The 20814-nt window shown below is 40.2% G+C and overlaps 1 protein-coding gene across 2 annotated transcripts in view; it reads left to right on the top strand.

The window, feature by feature from the left end:
- Positions 1-20539, top strand: part of LOC126100530 (carbohydrate sulfotransferase 8-like) — a 104583-nt gene extending 84044 nt beyond the window's left edge. The window contains exons 5-6 of one of the 2 annotated variants that reach the window (XM_049911144.1): positions 11593-11864; positions 19698-20539. In XM_049911144.1, the coding sequence (XP_049767101.1) occupies positions 11593-11864; positions 19698-20037 (612 nt within the window). In that variant the 3' untranslated portion in view covers positions 20038-20539. The remainder of the gene's footprint in view (positions 1-11592; positions 11865-19697) is intronic. The other variant, XM_049911145.1, reaches the window with a different exon arrangement.
- Positions 20540-20814: the final 275 nt, after the last annotated feature.

Genomic DNA, 20814 nt, shown 5'->3' on the forward strand with positions numbered 1-20814 from the left:
ACTTAACTCTATTTTGCAGGAAGAATGGTATAAGATTCTCTGGAAAACCATACAAGACCTGTATTTTTCCATTCTGGGACAACTGGAAGCCGCTTTGAATGAAAGTGGTTGTCCTACAATGTGTTAGGTCTGATAATGTGTTGTTTGTGCTGTTTACATATTTTTACACCCCTATACATTCAGACTTAAATTAATATTTGACGTGAACAAGTTAATGAAAAGGATAGGTGCTGCTCACTATACATCAGGCCTTTTTGGCCAAAAGCTTATTTGTTTGACAGTCTTTTTGTTGTGCCTATCTGCGACTCAGCAGCTCCGCTATCTGGTGAGTAGCAACTATCCATTTCATGGCACTGTCATTATTCCTTCCTGAATTTTCCATTGTTTGATATTAACAAATTTCTCTTTTTCAGAAACATTCCTTGCTACTGCAAGTCTCTACTGTGCTTTGTCATTGTCAGTAGTTTTGCTGTGCAAATAACAAAATTCAGTTACAAATCTTACTGTCTCATCATCTTCTCAGCATCTCCTAATTTGATTGGAATACATTTTACATTTATATACTCATATGTATTTTGTAAACAGTCATCTACCTCAGTCTCCATGCTGCATGCGGCTGCACTGTGCTCGGCAGCAACAGTCAATGTCACAAGTGACCGATGTGCTCCTCTCCCAATGTGCCCTTATTGTTTTGCTCAACATGAGCAGTCCACATGCCCAAAGCATTAGGCAATGTGTAACCACTGTACAAAAAAAGATATATCACTTCTGTATGCAACTCTCAGCCTCCTTCATCAGAAATGAATATGGGTGTGAACAGTGTTTCCCAAGAGATGGTAGCCTCCAAACAAACTCTACATTGAAGTATGTGTGGTGGACAAGATGTTGAATGTGCAAATGAATGCAGGTGCAGCACTGATTTTGTTAAATTCTCATACCTATGTGGATATTGGATCACTGGTGTTGTCCCATTTATCTTGTCGGTTGGTGAGTAACAAAAAACAACAAATATTTGGAAAGTTTTCTACTTATGTAGTGCACAAAGTAGTTGTTTGTCCTTCCTTTCCAGTAGTGAATGGTGCCAGCGCTGAAAACTTATTTGGGTTAGACACCTCCAAAATTTTTGCGTTCACTACTTCTTATGAAGTGCATCTGGTTTCGGATCAAGTTCCACACCAACTACTGGATGTGCTCTGCTTGGAATATTCCTCCCTCTTTTTGGAAAGGCTCACAATGAAACTGATGGCACATCCCCATTGTTTTTGTGCCACCCTGTTCCAGTAGCTTTACGATAGCAAGTCACACTGGAACTAGATCAACTTATGTCTTTGAATATTATCATGCCCATCTCTTCTAGTGAATAGTCTACTCCATTGGTGATTGGCGAAAACCAAATGGTAACCTTCCGCTCTGTGGTGATTTTAAAGTGTCTATAAATTGACAGTCTATTATTGATACCCATACCTTACCCCACCTGGATGAGATCTTAAGCATGGCTTTCCAAGAGCCAATATTTTTCCTAAATAGACTTGTCAGAAATCTGTTTACAATTGCCTATGGATGATGATTCCAAACATCTTCTTGTAGTGAATATCTCCTCCTAGTTACATCAACGCCAGCATCTACCATTCAGCATAGCTAGTGCCCCTGCCATTTTCCAGTGATTTTTGGAGCAACTCACGGCCTCTGAGCCAGTGTGTATTGACTAGCTGGATGATATTATGTTCTCAAGTTACTCAACAAATGAACATTTTCAGAACCTTCATGCCTTGTTAAACGGGCAGAGCAGTCACTGCCAAGCTGCCTCCATCTCCACAGCCCCTGTTGCTGCTGCAGTCTTCTCTGCTGCCTCCATCACCGAGTGCCTGCCTGGATGGGGACACGGATACAGCATGATCAACACCAGTATCCCCTTACAGCCTCTCATGGGGGAGTTGGCACTGTGCCTGCCCACGCCCATGCCATTTCAGATCGTATTCTCCTGTGACAATGCGACACCTGCTCCATCAGTTGTCACCTACTGATGAACAAGTGGACATCTTGAGAGCGAACAGCTTTCCCCGAGGGGGAAGGGGTGTCATAACCCTATTGTGTGAGCATACGTAATCGAACGGCGTGTGATGAGAGTGCCTCCGTGGTTGGCCTAGAGAGGTTGACTTGCAACGTGGGCAGATGATGCAGAGAGCACTAAGATGTGCACAACAGCCCAGTATAAGCCCAGTGCACAGGGGCCTTGGCCTCACTTATGTTTACTTGCTTATTGGATGCTCACACACAAAAGAAGGAAAACTTCCTAGCTTTCAGAGTTATCTGTTGATGAGCTGGAGTACACACACACACACACACACACACACACACACACACACACACACCACACACACACACACATGTGCATACAGGGTGTTACAAAAAGGTACAGCCAAACTTTCAAGAAACATTCCTCACATACAAAGAATGAAAATATGTTATATGGACATGTGTCCGGAAACGCTTAATTTCCATGTCAGAGCTCATTTTAGTTTCATCAGTATGTACTGTACTTCTTCGATTCACCACCAGTTGGCCCAATTGAAGGAAGGTAATGTTGACTTCGGTGCTTGTGTTGACATGCGACTCATTGCTTTACAGTACTAGCATCAAGCACATCAGTACGTAGCATCAACAGGTTAGTGTTCATCATGAACGTGGTTTTGCAGTCAGTGCAATGTTTACAAATGCGGAGTTGGCAGGTGCCCATTTGATGTATAGATTAGCACGGGGCAATAGCTGTGGAGCGGTATGTTTGTATTGAGACAGATTTCCAGAACGAAGGTGTCCCGACAGGAAGACGTTCGAAGCAATTGATCGGCATCTTAGGGAGCACGGAACATTCCAGCCTATGACTCGTGACTGGGGAAGACCTAGAATGATGAGGACACCTGCAATGGACGAGGCAATTCTTCGTGCAGTTGACGATAACCCTAATGTCAGCGTCAGAGAAGTTGATGCTGTACAAGGTAACGTTGACCATGTCACTGTATGGAGAGTGCTACGGGAGAACAAGTTGTTTCTGTACCATGCACAGCGTGTGCAGGCACTATCAGCAGCTTCTTGGCCTCCACGGGTACACTTCTGCGAATGGTTCATCCGACAAAGTGTCAATCCTCATTTCAGTGTAAATGTTCTCTTTACGGATGAGGCTTCATTCCAACATGATCAAATTGTAAATTTTCACAGTCAACATGTGTGGGCTGATGAAAATCCGCAAGCAATTGTGCAATCACGTCGTCAACACAGATTTTCTGTGAACATTTGGGCAGGCATTGTTGCCGATGTCTCGATTGGGCCCCATGTTCTTCCACCTGCGCTCAATGGAGCACGTTATCATGATTTCATACGGGATACTCTACCTGTGCTGCTAGAACATGTGCCTTTACAAGTACGATACTACATGTGATTCATGCATGATGGAGGTCCTGCACATTTCAGTCGAAGTGTTCGTACGCTTCTCAACAACAGATTCGGTGACCGATGGATAGGTAGAGGTGGACCAATTCCATGGCCTCCATTCTCTCCTGACCTCAACCTCTTGACTTTCATTTATGGGGGCATTTGAAAGCTCTTGTCTACGCAACCTCAGTACCAAATATAGAGACTCTTCATGCTCGTGGACGGCTGTGATACAATACTCGATTCTCCAGGGCTGCATCAGCGCATCAGGGATTCCATGCGACGGAGGGTGGATGCATGTATCCTCGCTAATGGAGGACATTTTGAACATTTCCTGTAACAAAGTGTTTGAAGTCATGCCAGTACATTCTGTTGCTGTGTGTTTCCATTCCATGATCAATGTGATTTGAAGAGAAGTAATAAAATGAGCTCTAACATGGAAAGTAAGTGTTTCCGGACACATGCCCACATAACATATTTTCTTTCTTTGTGTGTGAGGAATGTTTCCTGAAAGTTTGGCCTTACCTTTTTGTAACACCCTGTATACTTTCAGTCTAGCCAGCACCATGTAGGGGCATAAGGTGTGTGTAGCTTGTCAAAGGAGAACTCCAAAAGCTGAAAGTTTTCCCTCCTTTGTGAGTGCGTATCAATGGTTCAACACTTGCACTTTTTAGTGAGCAGTCTCCTTTAACTCTAAAGTATTTATATTCTACAACAACTTTCCTGCTATTAATGTAAAGTATGCTTTTATGAGGATAGGGCAGGTAGTTGACAATGGTTTTGGTGAAGGAACCATTGTGGCATCTGGCTGTAATGATATAGTAAACCACATAAAACCTAAATCTTGGTGGTCTGACAAAGCATACTCCATCTCCCAACTGCACTGGTTGATTTGGTTGGTCCTATTCCACAGTGTTCTTTGATTTACACACAATTTGTTCAAGGTAACTATTAATATGAAAAGACTGTACACACTGAAGACACCCACAGTTGACTCCTGGACCATGAACATGGTGCTGTGCCCCTTGCACTAACTCCAGTTTGTTTGGTAAACTGATTTCAGACCCACGAACATGCAACATGCAAAAACACCAGAATGAGAAGAATTAATATCATGAAATATCATCTTCATACATGATGTTTTTGTAAAATCGTTACATTGTAATCATTTATTGTAACGTGACAAGGTGTTGTAGTTGTCTCCTTTCATTATTAACCACTACACTTGAGCCCACCTAGTAATGCTACATTGTGTAATATGCATTGCTTATGAGGAATATTTTAACTATTTTTTCAAACAGATATATTTTAGCACTCTTTTTTCATCTCCTTGGGCAGTTTATTCTAGAATTTTATTCCCTGATAGAAAATGCCATGTTGAATTTTTTGCTGCTCTATCTTTCTGCAATTTCTTCAGTTTTACTCTAAAGCACTCTGTCATCAGGCAAGGCTACTGGGACCATCCGACCGCTGTCATGCTCGGTGGAGGATGCGGATAGGAGGGGCGTGGGGTCAGCACACTGCTCTCCCGGTCGTTATGATGGTATTCTTGACCGAAGCCGCTACTATTCAGTTGAGTAGCTCCTCAATTGGCATCACGAAGCTGTGTGCACCCTGCAAAATGGTAACAGCACATGGCGGCCTGGATGGTCATCCATCCAAGCGCCGACCATGCCCAACAGTGCTTAACTTTGGTGATCTCACAGGAACTGATATATCCACTGCGGCAAGGCTGTTGCCTTCAGTTTTACTCTGCAGTTCATAATCAACAAATAATGGTCTCAGTCAAATCAGATAATGGAAATGTTTTGCAGTTTAAAATCTTCTTTCTAAATATCTGTCATATGATTATACAAGGGATGAAGCTTCACTGGTGGCAACTATTTATTTTTCCAACTTATACCAAATAGATACACATTTCAGAGTTTTACTGCTCTTGAAAGTAGTCAACAGCTTTGTGTACAACCCATTGCCACTGATGTGGGAACTGTAGGATACTCTTAGCATTGCCAGATGTGTAAATATTTCAAATGGAGTAATCTGTTGCCATATGAATCTATGTAACAGTTTCAAAGTGAGTGCCATGAAGGTGATTCCTTCAATTCAGGAAACAAGTTGCAGTCACAAAGGCTTAAGTCTAGCAAGTGTAATGGTGGTGCAATACTTTCTACCCAGTTCCACTGATTGAACAAATTGCTCATCATGAGCCATATGTGCCCAAGCATTGTCCTTCAAAATGATGGGTGAGTCCTACAGTAAGTGTTGTAACTTCTTTCTCTAAGCTGTCCATTTGTAGAACATAGCCTGCGTCCAGCATAGAAAAAGAATCTGACATGCTTTCTGCAGGAGCTGCCTGTCATTTTGCTGACAGTGCTCAGGTGCAAAGGGCCCAAATTGTGACCGATTTGTTCAATCGATGCGACTGTCTGGGAAGTGTTGCAAAACCAACTCACTGCCTGGACTTAGGCACTTGTGACTTCAACTTGTTTCCGAAACTGTTACAGAGAGTCACATGGCAATAGACCGCTCCACTCAAACTCTCAACACAGCTTGCACAACTTCCACATTGCTGGAAGCAAGTTATACACAATGCTGGTGACTACTTCAAAGGACAGTACAATTCTGAAAAAATTTATCTATTTTTTATAATTTGTAAATAAAGAGCTGCCACTATTAATGTTCCAACCCTCGTACAATCTATCTGACATGTTCAGATGTCTCTAGGTATCTTCTCTTCCACATGTTGATCCTACTTTCATGATTGTTATACAAAGTGTTAACAATGAGATTTAAATGGTCTACTATTTTTACGTTTCTTCATTTTGCTATCAAATTCCAGTTCCTCACAAGAATTAAAATTGTATATCCCTCAGCTATCTGAAAAATTTTCTTTTCATTATTCTTTCAATCACCCCATCATCTGCAGAGCTAGTAGGCATGTAAACATGTACAACTGTTGTGACTCTTGGCTTTGTCTTTATCTTCACTGCAATGTAGTGTCCACTGTGCTGTTAATAGGATTTTGTGTTCCAATTTTCTTATTCATTATTAGATCTACTCTTGCATTACAAGCATTAGATTTCGAGGTGTTAAACCTGTACTCACCTGACCAGAGGACCTGTACTTCCACTCACTATACTTCACTAATTCCCACCAATTCAGACTTCACCTTATGGATTTCTCATTTTTAATTCTCTTGCCTACCTGCCTGATTAAAGGATCCAACATTCCATAGTCGTATATGTAGAACAGAAGATATTGTTTCCCCTTATGATATCCTTCTGAGTAATCTGGAGATCCAAATGGGGAACTACCTCTATAATATTTTAACCAAGAGGATGCCTGCATCATTAACCCATGCAGTTCAGCTGCATGCCCTTGGAAAATATAATGACAGTGGTTTTCTCTTACTTTTATCCATTCAAAGTATCAAAACAGCAAGGTAATGTTGCAAGACCAGGTCAGTCTGTTTTCAGGAACCATCAAGGGGTGGACAAAAACAATGGAAATTCCAAAAACACAACTCATAATCACCCCTAAAATTGTGTAAGAAAACAGTTGGTATTAAAAACAGCTTCCAGTTGTCTTGGACTGAATAAATACAGGTCCTGTATGGTTTTCAAGGAATGGTGGTAAATTCATTTGATGATGATGATAAAGGTGGTAACAATAATGCACACTTCTCTCTAAAGAAGAACATGCAGGCTCTATAACATTGAGATATAGTGACTGCAGTGGCCAGGGGAGATTTTATTGGTTGATTTTGGAAAGGAGACTAAACAGCAAGGTGATCGGTCCCATTGGATTAGGGAAGGGTGGGGAAGGAGTTTGGCTGTGCCCTTTCACAGAAACCATCTGGCATTTGCCTGAAGTGATTTAGGGAAATAACCTGAATTGGGATGGGTGGATGTGGGTCTGAACTGTCCGAATGCAAGTCCAGTGTGCTAACCACTGTGCCACCTCACTTGGTGGGAGATGTGACAGTTCATCCTTGTGCTCACAAAACCAGTCCTGGCTGATTCAAGCTGTGTGAACAGGAGCCCTTTCATCTTGGAACACAGTGTCATCATTGGGGAACAAACATTGTACAGTGGGATGGAACTGATCAGCACAAATGGTCACACAATCCTTGGCAGTAATATGAGCTTCCAGAGTAACCATAGGAATACCACAATATGGCTTCCACATCATCACAGCAATGCCACCATGACTTGCTCTTGATAGTAAGCAGTCTGCATCATGAACTTGGGATGGTGTTTGTCAGGTGTGAACTTGACCAGAAGCTGGAAACTTTCTTCCATTGCTCCACAGTCCAGGTTTTATGACTCCAGCATCACATTTCCCTATTATGTGCATTTGTATCACTGATGAGTGGTTTTGGAATTCCAGCTTGCTCTGCAATTCCTTGCTTGTGGAGTACCCTTGTGTTGTTTTTGTGCTGACTTCATGTGTGCAACATTCAGTTCTACAGTGACATTTGCTGTTGTCCTCCTATTTTTGTCACAATTCTCTTCAAAGACCATCTGTGATGACTACTCAACACACACTTTCATCTGCATTCTGACTTAGTGGATGATGTTTCACCGCTTTCCCTGTATGTGGTATCAGTCTTCAATGCTGTGCCTCTTGAAATACCAAACACTTTGACTATCTTGGTTACGGCAGCACCCACTACACAAACACCAACAATTTGACTACATTCAAATTGTCTCAGCTTTGCATAATGCACTCACAGCTACACAGAACACAGTTCTGACCACAACTGCCACTTGAAACATATAGAGGGCATTACACAGGTGCAGTTAATGGTCAAATACAACAGCACAACCTGCAGGTTTGGCTAGAATCTGCATCTATGTTCAAGCCATGGTGTTTCCATATTTTTGTCCAACCCCTTGTGTTAGTATGGCCTCTATACAGATAACCCACTGATGAAGTTGCCCCATGTGGCAAGGTGGGAATCAAAGGAATCAGTGCTAGCTGCACCTCATCTCCTGGCCACCTCTCATGTTGCTGCGAGGTATCACCAGTGCTTCTGACTAACAGTAGTCACATAAAAGATGCCTTCCACCTGATGGTGCTGGAGTAGCCATTGACATAGGTAGTCAATAACATGCCGTCTTAAGATTGGCACATAAATTGTAACATTTTCATTTAGATTGTCAGTCACAGTCATTCTTATTAATACAGCCCATAATAAATGAAACAGTTAAATGTCTGTATCCTCTAATTAAAATTCTAACTGGTTTGTGACTTTTTCTTGACTTAACAATGATTAGGCGATTCTATTGGACAGCCATTTCCAAATTCCCTGACCACATAAAACAGTTAATAAATGAGAAAACATCTTCAGTTTGGGTTGCCTGAGACTCCTCAAAAGTTAATCCATGTGTAAAAGAAATCAGCATAAAGACAAGCAGAATGAAACACACAACAGCTTCACTGTTACACTCACCTGCAATATGTTGCCACACTGATTTCAAAGAGCACTACCTCTAACAAAAGCCTCTTAAAAGGTCTCAGAATCCTTACACTCACTTCACAGTGTTCATCAGCAGTTTTTATCACTTGTAATAGCAATATTTTCCAGATAAACTGCAATATACACTATCTTGAAATAAAGTAGCAAAAATCTTCAATAACTTCCCACGAGACAAAATAAGAAATTAAAAATACAATTAAAAGTATTTCTTACTAGTGATTCCTTTTATGTGCACTACAAGCAGCAGTGTTGATTGCTGACAGACATATATTTTTTGCCATGTTGTTCCTGTTTTCACTGTTTCTTCAGAAGTCATATCATTGTGTGTCTTACATCTCAAGTACTTAAACCACTGCCAGTACAAAAATCTTTTTTGTGAATCACTATTGTATTTATATGTGTAAGATTCATCTTCAGTTCCTTTAGATAGCTACAGATCACCATTTTCAGCCAATTGTGCCACATCATTATCCAGCTGCTATTGTATGCACCTAATCTTCCTTCCATCTGCTGAACCTTTCTCTTTTCCCTGAAAACAGTTCTTTAGTGGGCATTACAGATAAACAATGAACAGTGAGAGAGGTAAATGGCAGCAGATTTCCCAGGCCATCACATCCAACCCTAGTGCTACTGATTGTGGCAAAAAATATCTCTTGTTACTCAATACTGTCCAAGCCTAGAATGCATTAATCAGCTTCTTCAACAAGATTATGACTTCCTAACATCATACTCTGAAATGAGGTCCATTCTGTCTGGAATTTTGCCCACCACACCTAGAATACCCACTGGCTCCGAAAGCTTATGCACTTCCAAATCTTATATACGGCCATGGAAAAAAGTTGCAACACAACGGAGGAGTTGTGTGACATAAACAAATGTTGGTAAGTGTGTTTATGCATCTGACAGATGATGTCTATTCAGATTTCATGCCGGTCACATAAGAGTGGTGCTGAAAGCACTATTATGAGAACACATATGAGCCTTGCTTTAAATGTGCACTGTGATAGTCATGAGCATTAGGTAGTTACCTTCAAGATTAGACGTGATGAGTTGATGTTAGTCAAGAATACCTTTAAGGTGAGAAGGACGCCATTATCAGCACCTCACTGAGTTTGAAAGAGGTTGTGTAATAGGTCTACAAGAAGCTACAATAGATCTTCTGTCTGCAATATAGCAGAAAGACTTGGCAGGAGTGTACCTAATGTAAATGATTGCTTGTAGTGGTGGTCACGAGAATGTACAGTCACAAGAAGATGGAGATCTGGATGCCCACATCGCACTATCGAGAGGGAAGACCATCATGTTCAGCATATGGCTCTGGTGCATTGTACTTCATTTGTGTCAGCAATTCGAGCAGCAGTTGGCACAATGGTGGCAAATCAGTTACTTCAAGAACATCTCTGACCCAGACACCCTGTAGCACGCATTCCACAGACCTCAAACCACTGCTTATTATGACTTCAACAGTGTCAAGCAAGAGCTCATTGGAGGGCGGGGTGGAACTCTGGTATGTTTTCTGATGAAAACTGGTTCTGCTTTGATGCCAGTCCTGATTGTATGTAGATTAGGAGGCCAGTTGAGGGTGTGCAACCAATCTGTCTGCTTGTTCGACAGACTGGACCTATAGCTGGAGCTATCGTCAGGGGTGCAATTGTGTATGTCAGCAGGAGCTCTCTCGTGGTTATCCCACACACTCTGAGTGCAAATTTATATGTCAATCTGGTGATTCAACCTGTTGTGCTGCCATTCATGAATTTTATTCCAGAGAGTGTTTTCCAACAGGATAACACTCACACATATACCACTATTGTAACCCAATATTCTCTACAGAGTGTTGACATGTCACCTTGGCCTGCTTGATCACCAGATCTGTCTCTGATTGAGCAAATATGGGATATCATTGGATGACAACTCCTGTGTCATCCACAAACAGCATTAACCATCCCTGTATTGACCAGTCAAGTGCAACAGGAATGGAACTCCATCCCACAAACTGAGATTTTTGCCACTTGTGCAACACAACACATGCATTTTGGAATGATTGCATTCAATATTCTGGTGGTTACACCTGTTGTTAATATACTAGCATTTCACATTTGCAACTGCGTATCTCTTCCTTACGCCAACCTTTGATCTTGCAGTGTTAATCACTACATATGTTACCTAGACAAATGTGTGCCTGAAATTTCATTAGTCTGCCTTACTTAGATTATGGTATTGTGATTATTTTTTCCATCAGTGTATGTACTTTCTCTTGATGAGTAGACTCTTCATCTGTCCATATTATAATTTCAAACACTGATTATTTTCAATGAATCTTGTTACTACTTTTTGCAGTGTACATCACAATGAAAATCTCAAAGGCAATACTGTAATTATTATGGACACTAGTGATGAGTAGATGTAACTGGTTTACAGTATGCATGTCATATCAAACTACAGATTATGTTAAATACAATTATGCATAAAATTTCTCAATATTCATAATCTAGCTGACTGGAATATTTCTGTTCTTCCTTGATGGTCCTAGAATATTACCTTGTTTTTTTGTTTTTTGTTTTTTTTTTGTTTTTTTTTTTTTTTTTGTTTTATTCATATGAATTCTTTGATTGATTTTCTTTTTTCTGTTCACATAAACATCAACTATACTATAAATAAACTAATTGAATATTTATCCACAGGCATTCTTGACAACACTAAAGTTGTTAGTTGTTCGTCATCCATTCTCAAGAATTCTGTCTGCTTATCGTGATAAACTTGAGAATATGCAAATTGGTGCTGAGCATGGAACAAAACATTACTACCTGCGCTATGGAAGACAAATAGTAGCCCGTTACCGACACGGAGGAAACTCGACTAAAACTATGAGACTACTGAAACCAGGGCAGTATATGAGAGATGCTGCACTACCAGAGCCTGTTGGCATTGAACCAACATTTGAGGAATTTGTAAGGTTATTTGATTCTTAATTCTAATAACATTATGGTACAAAATGTTTTATAATACAGACTCTTGAGATACTAGTTGTTAAGTGGCACTAGGGCTATAATCACATACAGAAAAAGCTATGTGTACTCTAAAATAAAACGTTCTCAGTTTCCAAGCAACATCAATTCGAATAAAATCTTCAAAAGCTGAAAGATTTTATTCGAACTGATGCACCTCGAAAACTGAGAACATTTTATTCATGTATGCCATTGCGAAAGACTCCGAGGACACACATGTGTACTCTACACGTATATCCATACTCTGCAAATCTCTTTGGAGTTTATGGCAGAAGATATTTCCATTGCACCAAATATTATGATTTCTACGTGTTCCATTCACATACAGATCATGAGAAGAATAGTTATTTAAATACTTCCCTGTGCACTCTAATTAATCTAATCTTAATTTTCAGTTCAAATGGCAGCAATACATAGAGGTCCATTATACAGGGTGTTTCAAAAATATTTAACCATTTTCACAAGTCTATAAGATGAAGACAGGAACCACGCATGAATTTCAGTTCGTGCATATGACTACAAAGTTTTTGTTTTCAAATCAACCATACAAACTTGCAACGGTATAAAAACTAGATGCATGTAATTCCTATGTTGGGTTACTTTTCTTCAGCTGCATGTAGGACCCAGGTTTTGTAAGCTAACATGTTTATAGATGACTCTCAGTCTGGCATCCTGTGATCAGTTTTATGTGATTGTTCAAATTTAAACTGCTCCATACACATTCTCCCAAACATTTAATGGAAGTGATTGCTCCCAGTAATTGTTATGCAATTGTGTAGTCATACAATCATGGTCACTCTGCCTATTTATGCACAATGCACATTTTTTATGTTGAGGATCAACTGACAATCCACTATACCATTTACATATACAGGGTGTTTGTTTCAACCCGAGGCAGCTAAATACCTGGAAAATGATGCACCGCATGAGAAAAAGTGTTCTAGGGGAGAAGTTACTGTTAAAAAAGAGAATGGCTGTCTGTGCTGCAGTTGCCCAGTACCTACTGCAACCTACATCCTTCTGAATCTGCTTAGTGTATTCATCTCTTGGTCTCCCTCTACGATTTTTACCCTTCACGCTGCCCTCCAATGCTAAATGACCCCTCCTGTGTGGATGGAGTCAACATTGTGTTTTCAAATAGCACCCGCTCCCCCCATTTTTATTCCATAGTTCAATTCTATGTCAAAAAATATGTACACTTTACTCAAACCATTGTTTCTCATTCATGGCAGACGGTGCTGTAATTGACAAATATCAGGTGTGTCTTCTTTTGCAATTAAGAACCAATACTAACTCTGTATTTCATTTATGATGTAAATGTAAAGCTTTGTGTTTTAATGGTTGCTACTGATGTTCAGAAATTACTTGGGTAGCTGCAAATGTGATTTTGCAGTACAAATAATATGGTTATACGTTGAAATTTCTGGAAAATACACTAGCTGTTTGTAATATAGTTTTCTGTTCCCTGCAGGGCTGTTTGGTGAGCCTCCAAACCATCAGAATGTTCTTTGTTGGTGGCCACCCTCAAACCTTGCCATCAGAGTGATTCATTTCAGTGTGTGTTCTTATACAACTGCTGTAACTCTCATGTTGGCTGCAATGTGGCAACTGAGAGAATACAAACCACAACCATAAGGTAAAATGTCTATGAAGTGATAATGACAGACACACCTGCCACTGATACTCACTGAAATCAAGCACGCCAATGTTGAGAGAGAAGGGAACTCACCAAAATTAAGCATCACCATGTGTTGTTGTTGTTGTGGTGGTCTTCAGTCCTGAGAGTCCGCAGCTCGTGGTCGTGCGGTAGCGTTCTCACTTCCCACGCCTGGGTTCCAAGGTTCGATTCCCGGCGGGATCAGGGATTTTCTCTGCCTCGTGATGACTGGGTGTTGTGTGCTGTCCTTAGGTTAGTTAGGTTTAAGTAGTTCTAAGTTCTAGGGGACTGATGACCTCAGAAGTTAAGTCCCATAGTGCTCAGAGCCATTTGAGCCATTTTTCAGTCCTGAGACTGGTTTGATGCAGCACTCCATGCTACCCTATCCTATGCATGTTTCTTCACCTCCCAGTACCTACTGCAACCTACATCCTTCTGAATCTGCTTAGTGTATTCATCTCTTGGTCTCCCTCTACGATTTTTACCCTTCACGCTGCCCTCCAATGCTAAATTTGTGATCCCTTGATGCCTCAGAACATGTCCTACCAACTGATCCCTTCTTCTGGTCAAACTGGGCCACAAACTCCTCCTCTCCCCAATTCTATTCAGTATCTTCTCATTAGTTATGTGATCTACGCATCTAATCTTCAGCATTCTTCTGTAGCACCACATTTCAAAAGCTTCTATTCTCTTCTTGTCCAAACTATTTATCATCCATGTTTCACTTCCATACATAGCTACACTCCATAGAAAGACTTTCAGAAACGACTTCCTGGTACTTAAACCTATACTCGATGTTAACAAATTTCTCTTCTTCACAAACGCTTTCCTTGCCATTGCCAGTCTACATTTTATATCCTCTCTACTTCGACCATCATCAGTTATTTTGCTCCCCAAATAGCAAAACTCATTTACTACTTTAAGCATCTCATTTCCTAATCTAATACCCTCAGCATCACCCGACTTAATTCGACTACATTCCATTATCCTCATTTTGCTTTTGTTGATGTTCATCTTGTATCCTCCTTCAAGACACTATCCATTCTATTCAACTGCTCTTCCAAGTCCTTTGCTGTCTCTGACAGAATTACAATGTCATCGGTGAACCTAAAAGTTTTTATTTCTTCTCCATGGATTTTAATACCTACTCCAAATTTTTCTTTTGTTTTCTTCACTGCTTGCTCAATATACAGATTTAATAACATTGGGGAGAGGCTACAACCCTGTCTCACTCCCTTCCCAACCACTGCTTCCCTTTCATGCCCCTCGACTCTTATAACTGACATCTGCTTTCTGTACAAATTGTAAATAGCCTTTCGCTCCCTGTATTTTACCCCTGCCACCTTTAGAATTTGAAAGAGAGTATTCCAGTCAACATTGTCAAAAGCTTTCTCTAAGTCTACAAATGCTAGAAACGTAGGTTTGCCTTTCCTTAATCTTTCTTCTAAGATAAGTCGTAAGGTCAGTATTGCCTCACGTGTTCCAATAGTTCTACGGAATCCAAACTGATCTTCCCCAAGGTCGGCTTCTACCAGTTTTTCCATTTGTCTGTAAAGAATTCGTGTTAGTATTTTGCAGCTGTGACTTATTAAATTGATAGTTTGGTAATTTTCACATCTGTCAACACCCGCTTTCTTTGGGATTGGAATTATTATATTCTTCTTGAAGTCTGAGGGTATTTTGCCTGTCTCATACATCTTGCTCACCAAATGGTAGAGTTGTCAGGACTGGCTCTCCCAAGGCCGTCAGTAGTTCTAATGGAATGTTGTCTACTCCCGGGGCCTTGTTTCGGCTCAGGTCTTTCAGTGCTCTGTCAAACTGTTCACGCAGTATCGTATCTCCCATTTCGTCTTCATCTACATTCTCTTCCATTTCCATAATATTGTCCTCAAGTACATCGCCCTTGTATAAACCCTCTATATACTCCTTCCACCTTTCTGCTTTCCCTTCTTTGCTTAGAACTGGGTTTGCATCTGAGCTCTTGGTATTCATACAAGTAGTTATCTTTTCTCCAAAGGTCTCTTTAATTTTCCTGTAGGCAGTATCTATCTTACCCCTAGTAAGATAAGCCTCTACATTCTTACATTTGTCCTCTAGCCATCCCTGCTTAGCCATTTTGCACTGCCTGTCGATCTCATTTTTGAGACGTTTGTATTCCTTTTTGCCTGCTTCATTTACTGCATTTTTATATTTTCTCCTTTCATCAATTAAATTCAATATTTCTTCTGTTACCCAAGGATTTCTACTAGCCCTCGTCTTTTTACCTACTTGATCCTCTGTTGCCTTCACTACTTCATCCCTCAGAGCTACCCATTCTTCTTCTACTGTATTTCTTTCTCCCATTCCTTTCAATTGTTCCCTTATGCTCTCCCTGAATCTCTGTACAACCTCTGGTTTAGTCAGTTTATCCATGTCCCATCTTCTTAAATTCCCACCTTTTTGCAGTTTCTTCAGTTTTAATCTACAGTTCATAACCAATAGATTGTGGTCAGAGTCCACATCTGCCCCTGGAAATGTCTTACAATTTAAAACCTGGTTCCTAAATCTCTGTCTTACCATTATATAATCTGATACCTTTTAGTATCTCCAGCTTTCTTCCATGTATACAACCTTCTTTTATGATTCTTGAACCAAGTGTTAGTATGATTAAGTTATGCTCTGTGCAAAATTCTACCAGACGGCTTCCTCTTTCATTTCTTACCCCCAATCCATATTCACCTACTATGTTTCCTTCTCTCCCTTTTCCTACTCTCAAATTCCAGTCACCCATGGCTATTAAATTTTCGTCTCCCTTCACTACCTGAATAATTTATTTTATCTCATCATACATTTCATCAATTTCTTCATCATCTGCAGAGCTAGTTGGCATATAAAATTGTACTACTGTAGCAGGCGTGGGCTTTGTGTCTATCTTGGCCACAATAATGCATTCACTATGCTGTTTGTAGTGGCTTACCCGCACTCCTATTTTTTTATTCATTATTAAACCTACTCCTGCATTACCCCTGTTTGATTTTGTATTTATAACCCTGTCTCACCTGACCAAAAGTCTTGCTCCTCCTGCCACTGAACTTCACTAATTCCCACTATATCTACCTTTGACCTATCCATTTCCCTTTTTAAATTTTCTAACCTACCTGCCCGATTAAGGGATCTGACATTCCACGCTCCGATCCATGGGAACAGGAAAATATTACATCCATGTTGTCATTCCTGGATCTTGCTAAATGTAGTTCCTAACTAGATGTTGAAACGGCTAACAGTATTGTACTGCACAGTCAAATTTCCAACCTTAAAGTAAATTTTGAACATAAATATCAATGGTTAGTTCACAAAGGTTTACATTTACATTGTAAATGAAATGTAGAGTCAAATGCATTGGTTCTTAATTGCAAGAACAGGCACACTTGATATTTATGATTACAGTGCCATCTACTATGGATGGGAAACAATGGTCTGAGTAAGCCATAAGTTTTTTTAGTGTAGAATTCAAATATGTGATAAAAATGAGGGTTCCCATTTGAAAACTGGAAAAACAAAATTGACCTTGCCCACGCAGGAGCGGTGGGTAGGAGGTGGCCAATTGTAACACTGACTGGTGTTCTCTTTAGTAATATCAACTTTTCATCTAGAACATTTTATTTGTATGATGCTTTGTTTTTGACATATTTAGTAGTCTCAAGTTAAAATAAACACCTTATATTTTGTAAAAAGTTATGTTCCTATAACACTCACTTGGGCTATGCCCAAAGCTACTTTGATCACACAGCTGGTCTGATATTCTACACACTCACAGTTAGTTCATTAGATGACAGTACGGAACTGTATTGAACAACCTCAGGAAGTCGAGGAATACAGCACTGTGCTGGCAGTTGGTATCTACCATCTTTTGGGTCTTGTAGTGTAGTGAGATCAAGTCAATGACAGTACTGTTTTTATTTCATCAACCAGATTCCATTTAATAACTGTGTTACTGCACAAAGATGAAGTAAATAATCTAGGTCATAATCCTATTTAAGAGCTTGAGAACTAGAAAACACTGGACTCATGTTTTGGATGGGCCATGTTCAAATCCCCATCCAGTCATCCAGATTATGGTTTTTATATAGTTTCTTCAAATCAGTTAACATAAATGTCTGCTTGGGGCCATTACTTGGTTAATTTAACAGAATACATAGAGAAGATCCAACAAAGAGTGGTATATGTGATCACATGATCATTTAGTAAGCACAAGAGCATTATGGAGATGCTCAACAAACTCTAGTGATGATCACTACACAAGGGTTGTGCATCGTGAAGTGATTTACCGTCAAAATTGAGAGCCATCATTCCAGATAGTCTTGGACAGGGACATACATCACATAAAATGCCTATGATGAGAACTTCAGAGCAGTTAAAGCTCATACGGATGTTTACTGCCAGTTCTTATTCCCATGCACCATTTGCAAATGGAATAGGTAAGGAGGGAAATAATGATATGACAGACATACCCTTTGCTACACACCATAATGTGGCTTGCAGAATACAGATACAACTGTAAGTGATTTCTCAAAGAGATAATTTGGCAGTGAATATGAGCACAAGGATCACTCAATTAATTATGTCCCACAATTTTTTTCTCAGAACATATTCTTAGAATTTGTATCATTCAACATTTGTTTGATGTGTGCTATTTTTCTACGTAGTCTCCATTGTGTTCTATGGTCATACACCAGTGTTAAGTATGAGTGTATATTCCATGTTGACAAAAGTTCTCATCTGTTCTCGTAGTGATGTTTCTACTGCACGAATTACACTCTCATAATTTACAAAGTATGTCCTATGCAGAGAATCCTTAAGTCACCCAAACAAATGGAAATTTGAGTGCCAGGTCTAGGAAATGTGGTTGAAGCAACAACCAATTTGGTGACATATTCCTGGGTTCTGAGACTTTTGCACAGGTGAGACTGTCTCTCTGGAGCAAGATTTCTGGTCTGGCACCCATGGAGTTGTCAAAATTTGGGTGCAAACAGATGAAACAGCAAGAGAAATGGATTATTTAAGAGGTTAAAGTTGTCTATATTGTCCAATTTGGGGTAAAGTTTGGCATGCCTTGTAGTCTTCAGCAAACCACCAGTCATTCAGAAGGGTTACGGCAGTTGATGAGTGATGGGGCAGACTCCAGAAGCCAGTAGGAGAGAGCTGTCATTGGAGAGAGCGAATGCCTTTCTACAAACACTCTGGTCTTATTCCTGCAAACAGCATGTGACTTTCCTCCCACACCCCCTGTTGGTCATTTAAAAGCTGTATGGGGATACTTTTGTCTGTAACATCTCTTTTCAGAAAAAAACACTTGTATGCTGAAGTCTGGCATGCAGGCCTCGAGATGTGCACTGGATGTGAATTTAAATCCGAGGAAACATTTCTGAATTAACAACAAAATATTCCAATACTTCCTGGCAGTGGTTTGCGCATTTCTCTTCGATTCTTTTCAGACCAAACACATCACATCAAAAACTGTTCTCGAGTTTGTTCAGAGTCTTCACATGTGCCTCTGAATTAATGGTTGACCCTTTTGGCAACACATTCAAAAGAATCACGCCATCTCATCCCAAAAGTCTGTCATCCTGACTTTGCCGGCAGTGGGAGCATCCTTGAATTTCTCCTTTTTTTGTGATTGTACACGGTGCATCTGCAAGATTCACCATGTTAAGAGCAGTGCAAGTTTCTGCACTTCCTAACACTTTAACTCTCTTCATCCATTGCCCAATAACACTCCTATCAACTGCTCATTATCACATAATGCACGCAAATGTTTGTGGATGTTGACCATGGTTCCTATTTACACAACCAAGAATTCAGTTAAAGTATGTTGCTTGTAGTGAATGTCTTGCACAGACTCCATTTTGATAGTTCAGTATGGCTCTACCAGCTGTCAGAATTGTTTGACACTTCACACATGCATTAATGACTCTATTTAAAAAAAGAAATTTTAGCATTATTTATTTAATGACCTAATCACTGGTACTGTAGTAAACAGCTCTTATGAATAAATTAATCTTGCACAAATTGTTTACGTAAACAATTGCAATGACTTGTTTGCTAGGAAATATTTGCTTAGAGCTGCATCATTATTGCTGTACAGGTACCTCCTGGACACTGACCTTTCACAGCGGGCCGACGACCACTGGATCCCCTACTACTTGTACTGCACTCCGTGCCTCCTGAAATACGACGTGGTGGCTAAAGTGGAGACACTGGTGCGTGACCAGGAGTTCGCCCTTCGCAGAGCAGGACTGTGGGGCCTTGTGAAGCCACAGTGGAGGCACAGAGCAGCCGTAGGGGGTGGGGTGGAGGCTGAGAGGAGGTACTTCTCGCAGCTGACAAAGGCACAAGTTGAAAGACTGTACGAGAAATACTGGCTCGATTTTGAACTGTTTGATTACTCTCCAGAAAAGTATGTCAGCTATGCTAGGTCACAATAACTGTTTACAAGAAAGAAATGCTCTCCCCAATATTTGATGTTGCTGACTTCCAGTTATATTGCAAAATGTTTGTTTTTTGGTCATATCCTAACAGGCAGGAATGCGCAACCAGCAGCAACAAAAATAAAACATTCTGCCACAAAATTTAGACTCCCTTTAATTGTACAAGGTTATTCACAAATACCTCCCAAGTTTCAGAAAAGAACTGTGTGAAAACTGCAAGAAGTACAGAAAATAGACACAAGTGAGTGGATAGAGGATCTCTCCAAGTTTTAACACACATTACAAGGTGCTCAGTATCAGCATCATTTCTGACACAGCAAATATCTATATGATAATCCAAATATTGGCATACACAATCCAAAATGACACAGTCAATATCTGTCTCTCCATTAATTATTCTTCTTAGAAACTCTTCCAAATTAAATGGCAGTGGCAGCAAGGTCACACAATATTTGAAATAACCCCATAAAAAAAAAAAAAATCACATGGAGTGAAGTCAGGTAAACATCATTGCTACTGAAGAAGAGGAGTCACAATGGGAAACATACTCGATCAGGTGCTGAAGCATTTTGGCATTAAGGTTATCACACTTGTGTGTAATGCAACAGACAGTTGACTGTGGTACCTGCAGTTCCCTACTTGTGCGTGTTGTTGACTTCTGCCAGCTCCCAATGAGTGACTTCTGCACACGCTCTGCCTTCTCTGCCGACACTCCATTATATACTGTATTTGATCTGCCTAGTGCTGCCTTCTTCCACTAGGCAACATTGGGAA

Source organism: Schistocerca cancellata, chromosome 9, assembly GCF_023864275.1.
Source record: "Schistocerca cancellata isolate TAMUIC-IGC-003103 chromosome 9, iqSchCanc2.1, whole genome shotgun sequence".
NCBI classification, from domain to species: domain Eukaryota; kingdom Metazoa; phylum Arthropoda; class Insecta; order Orthoptera; family Acrididae; genus Schistocerca; species Schistocerca cancellata.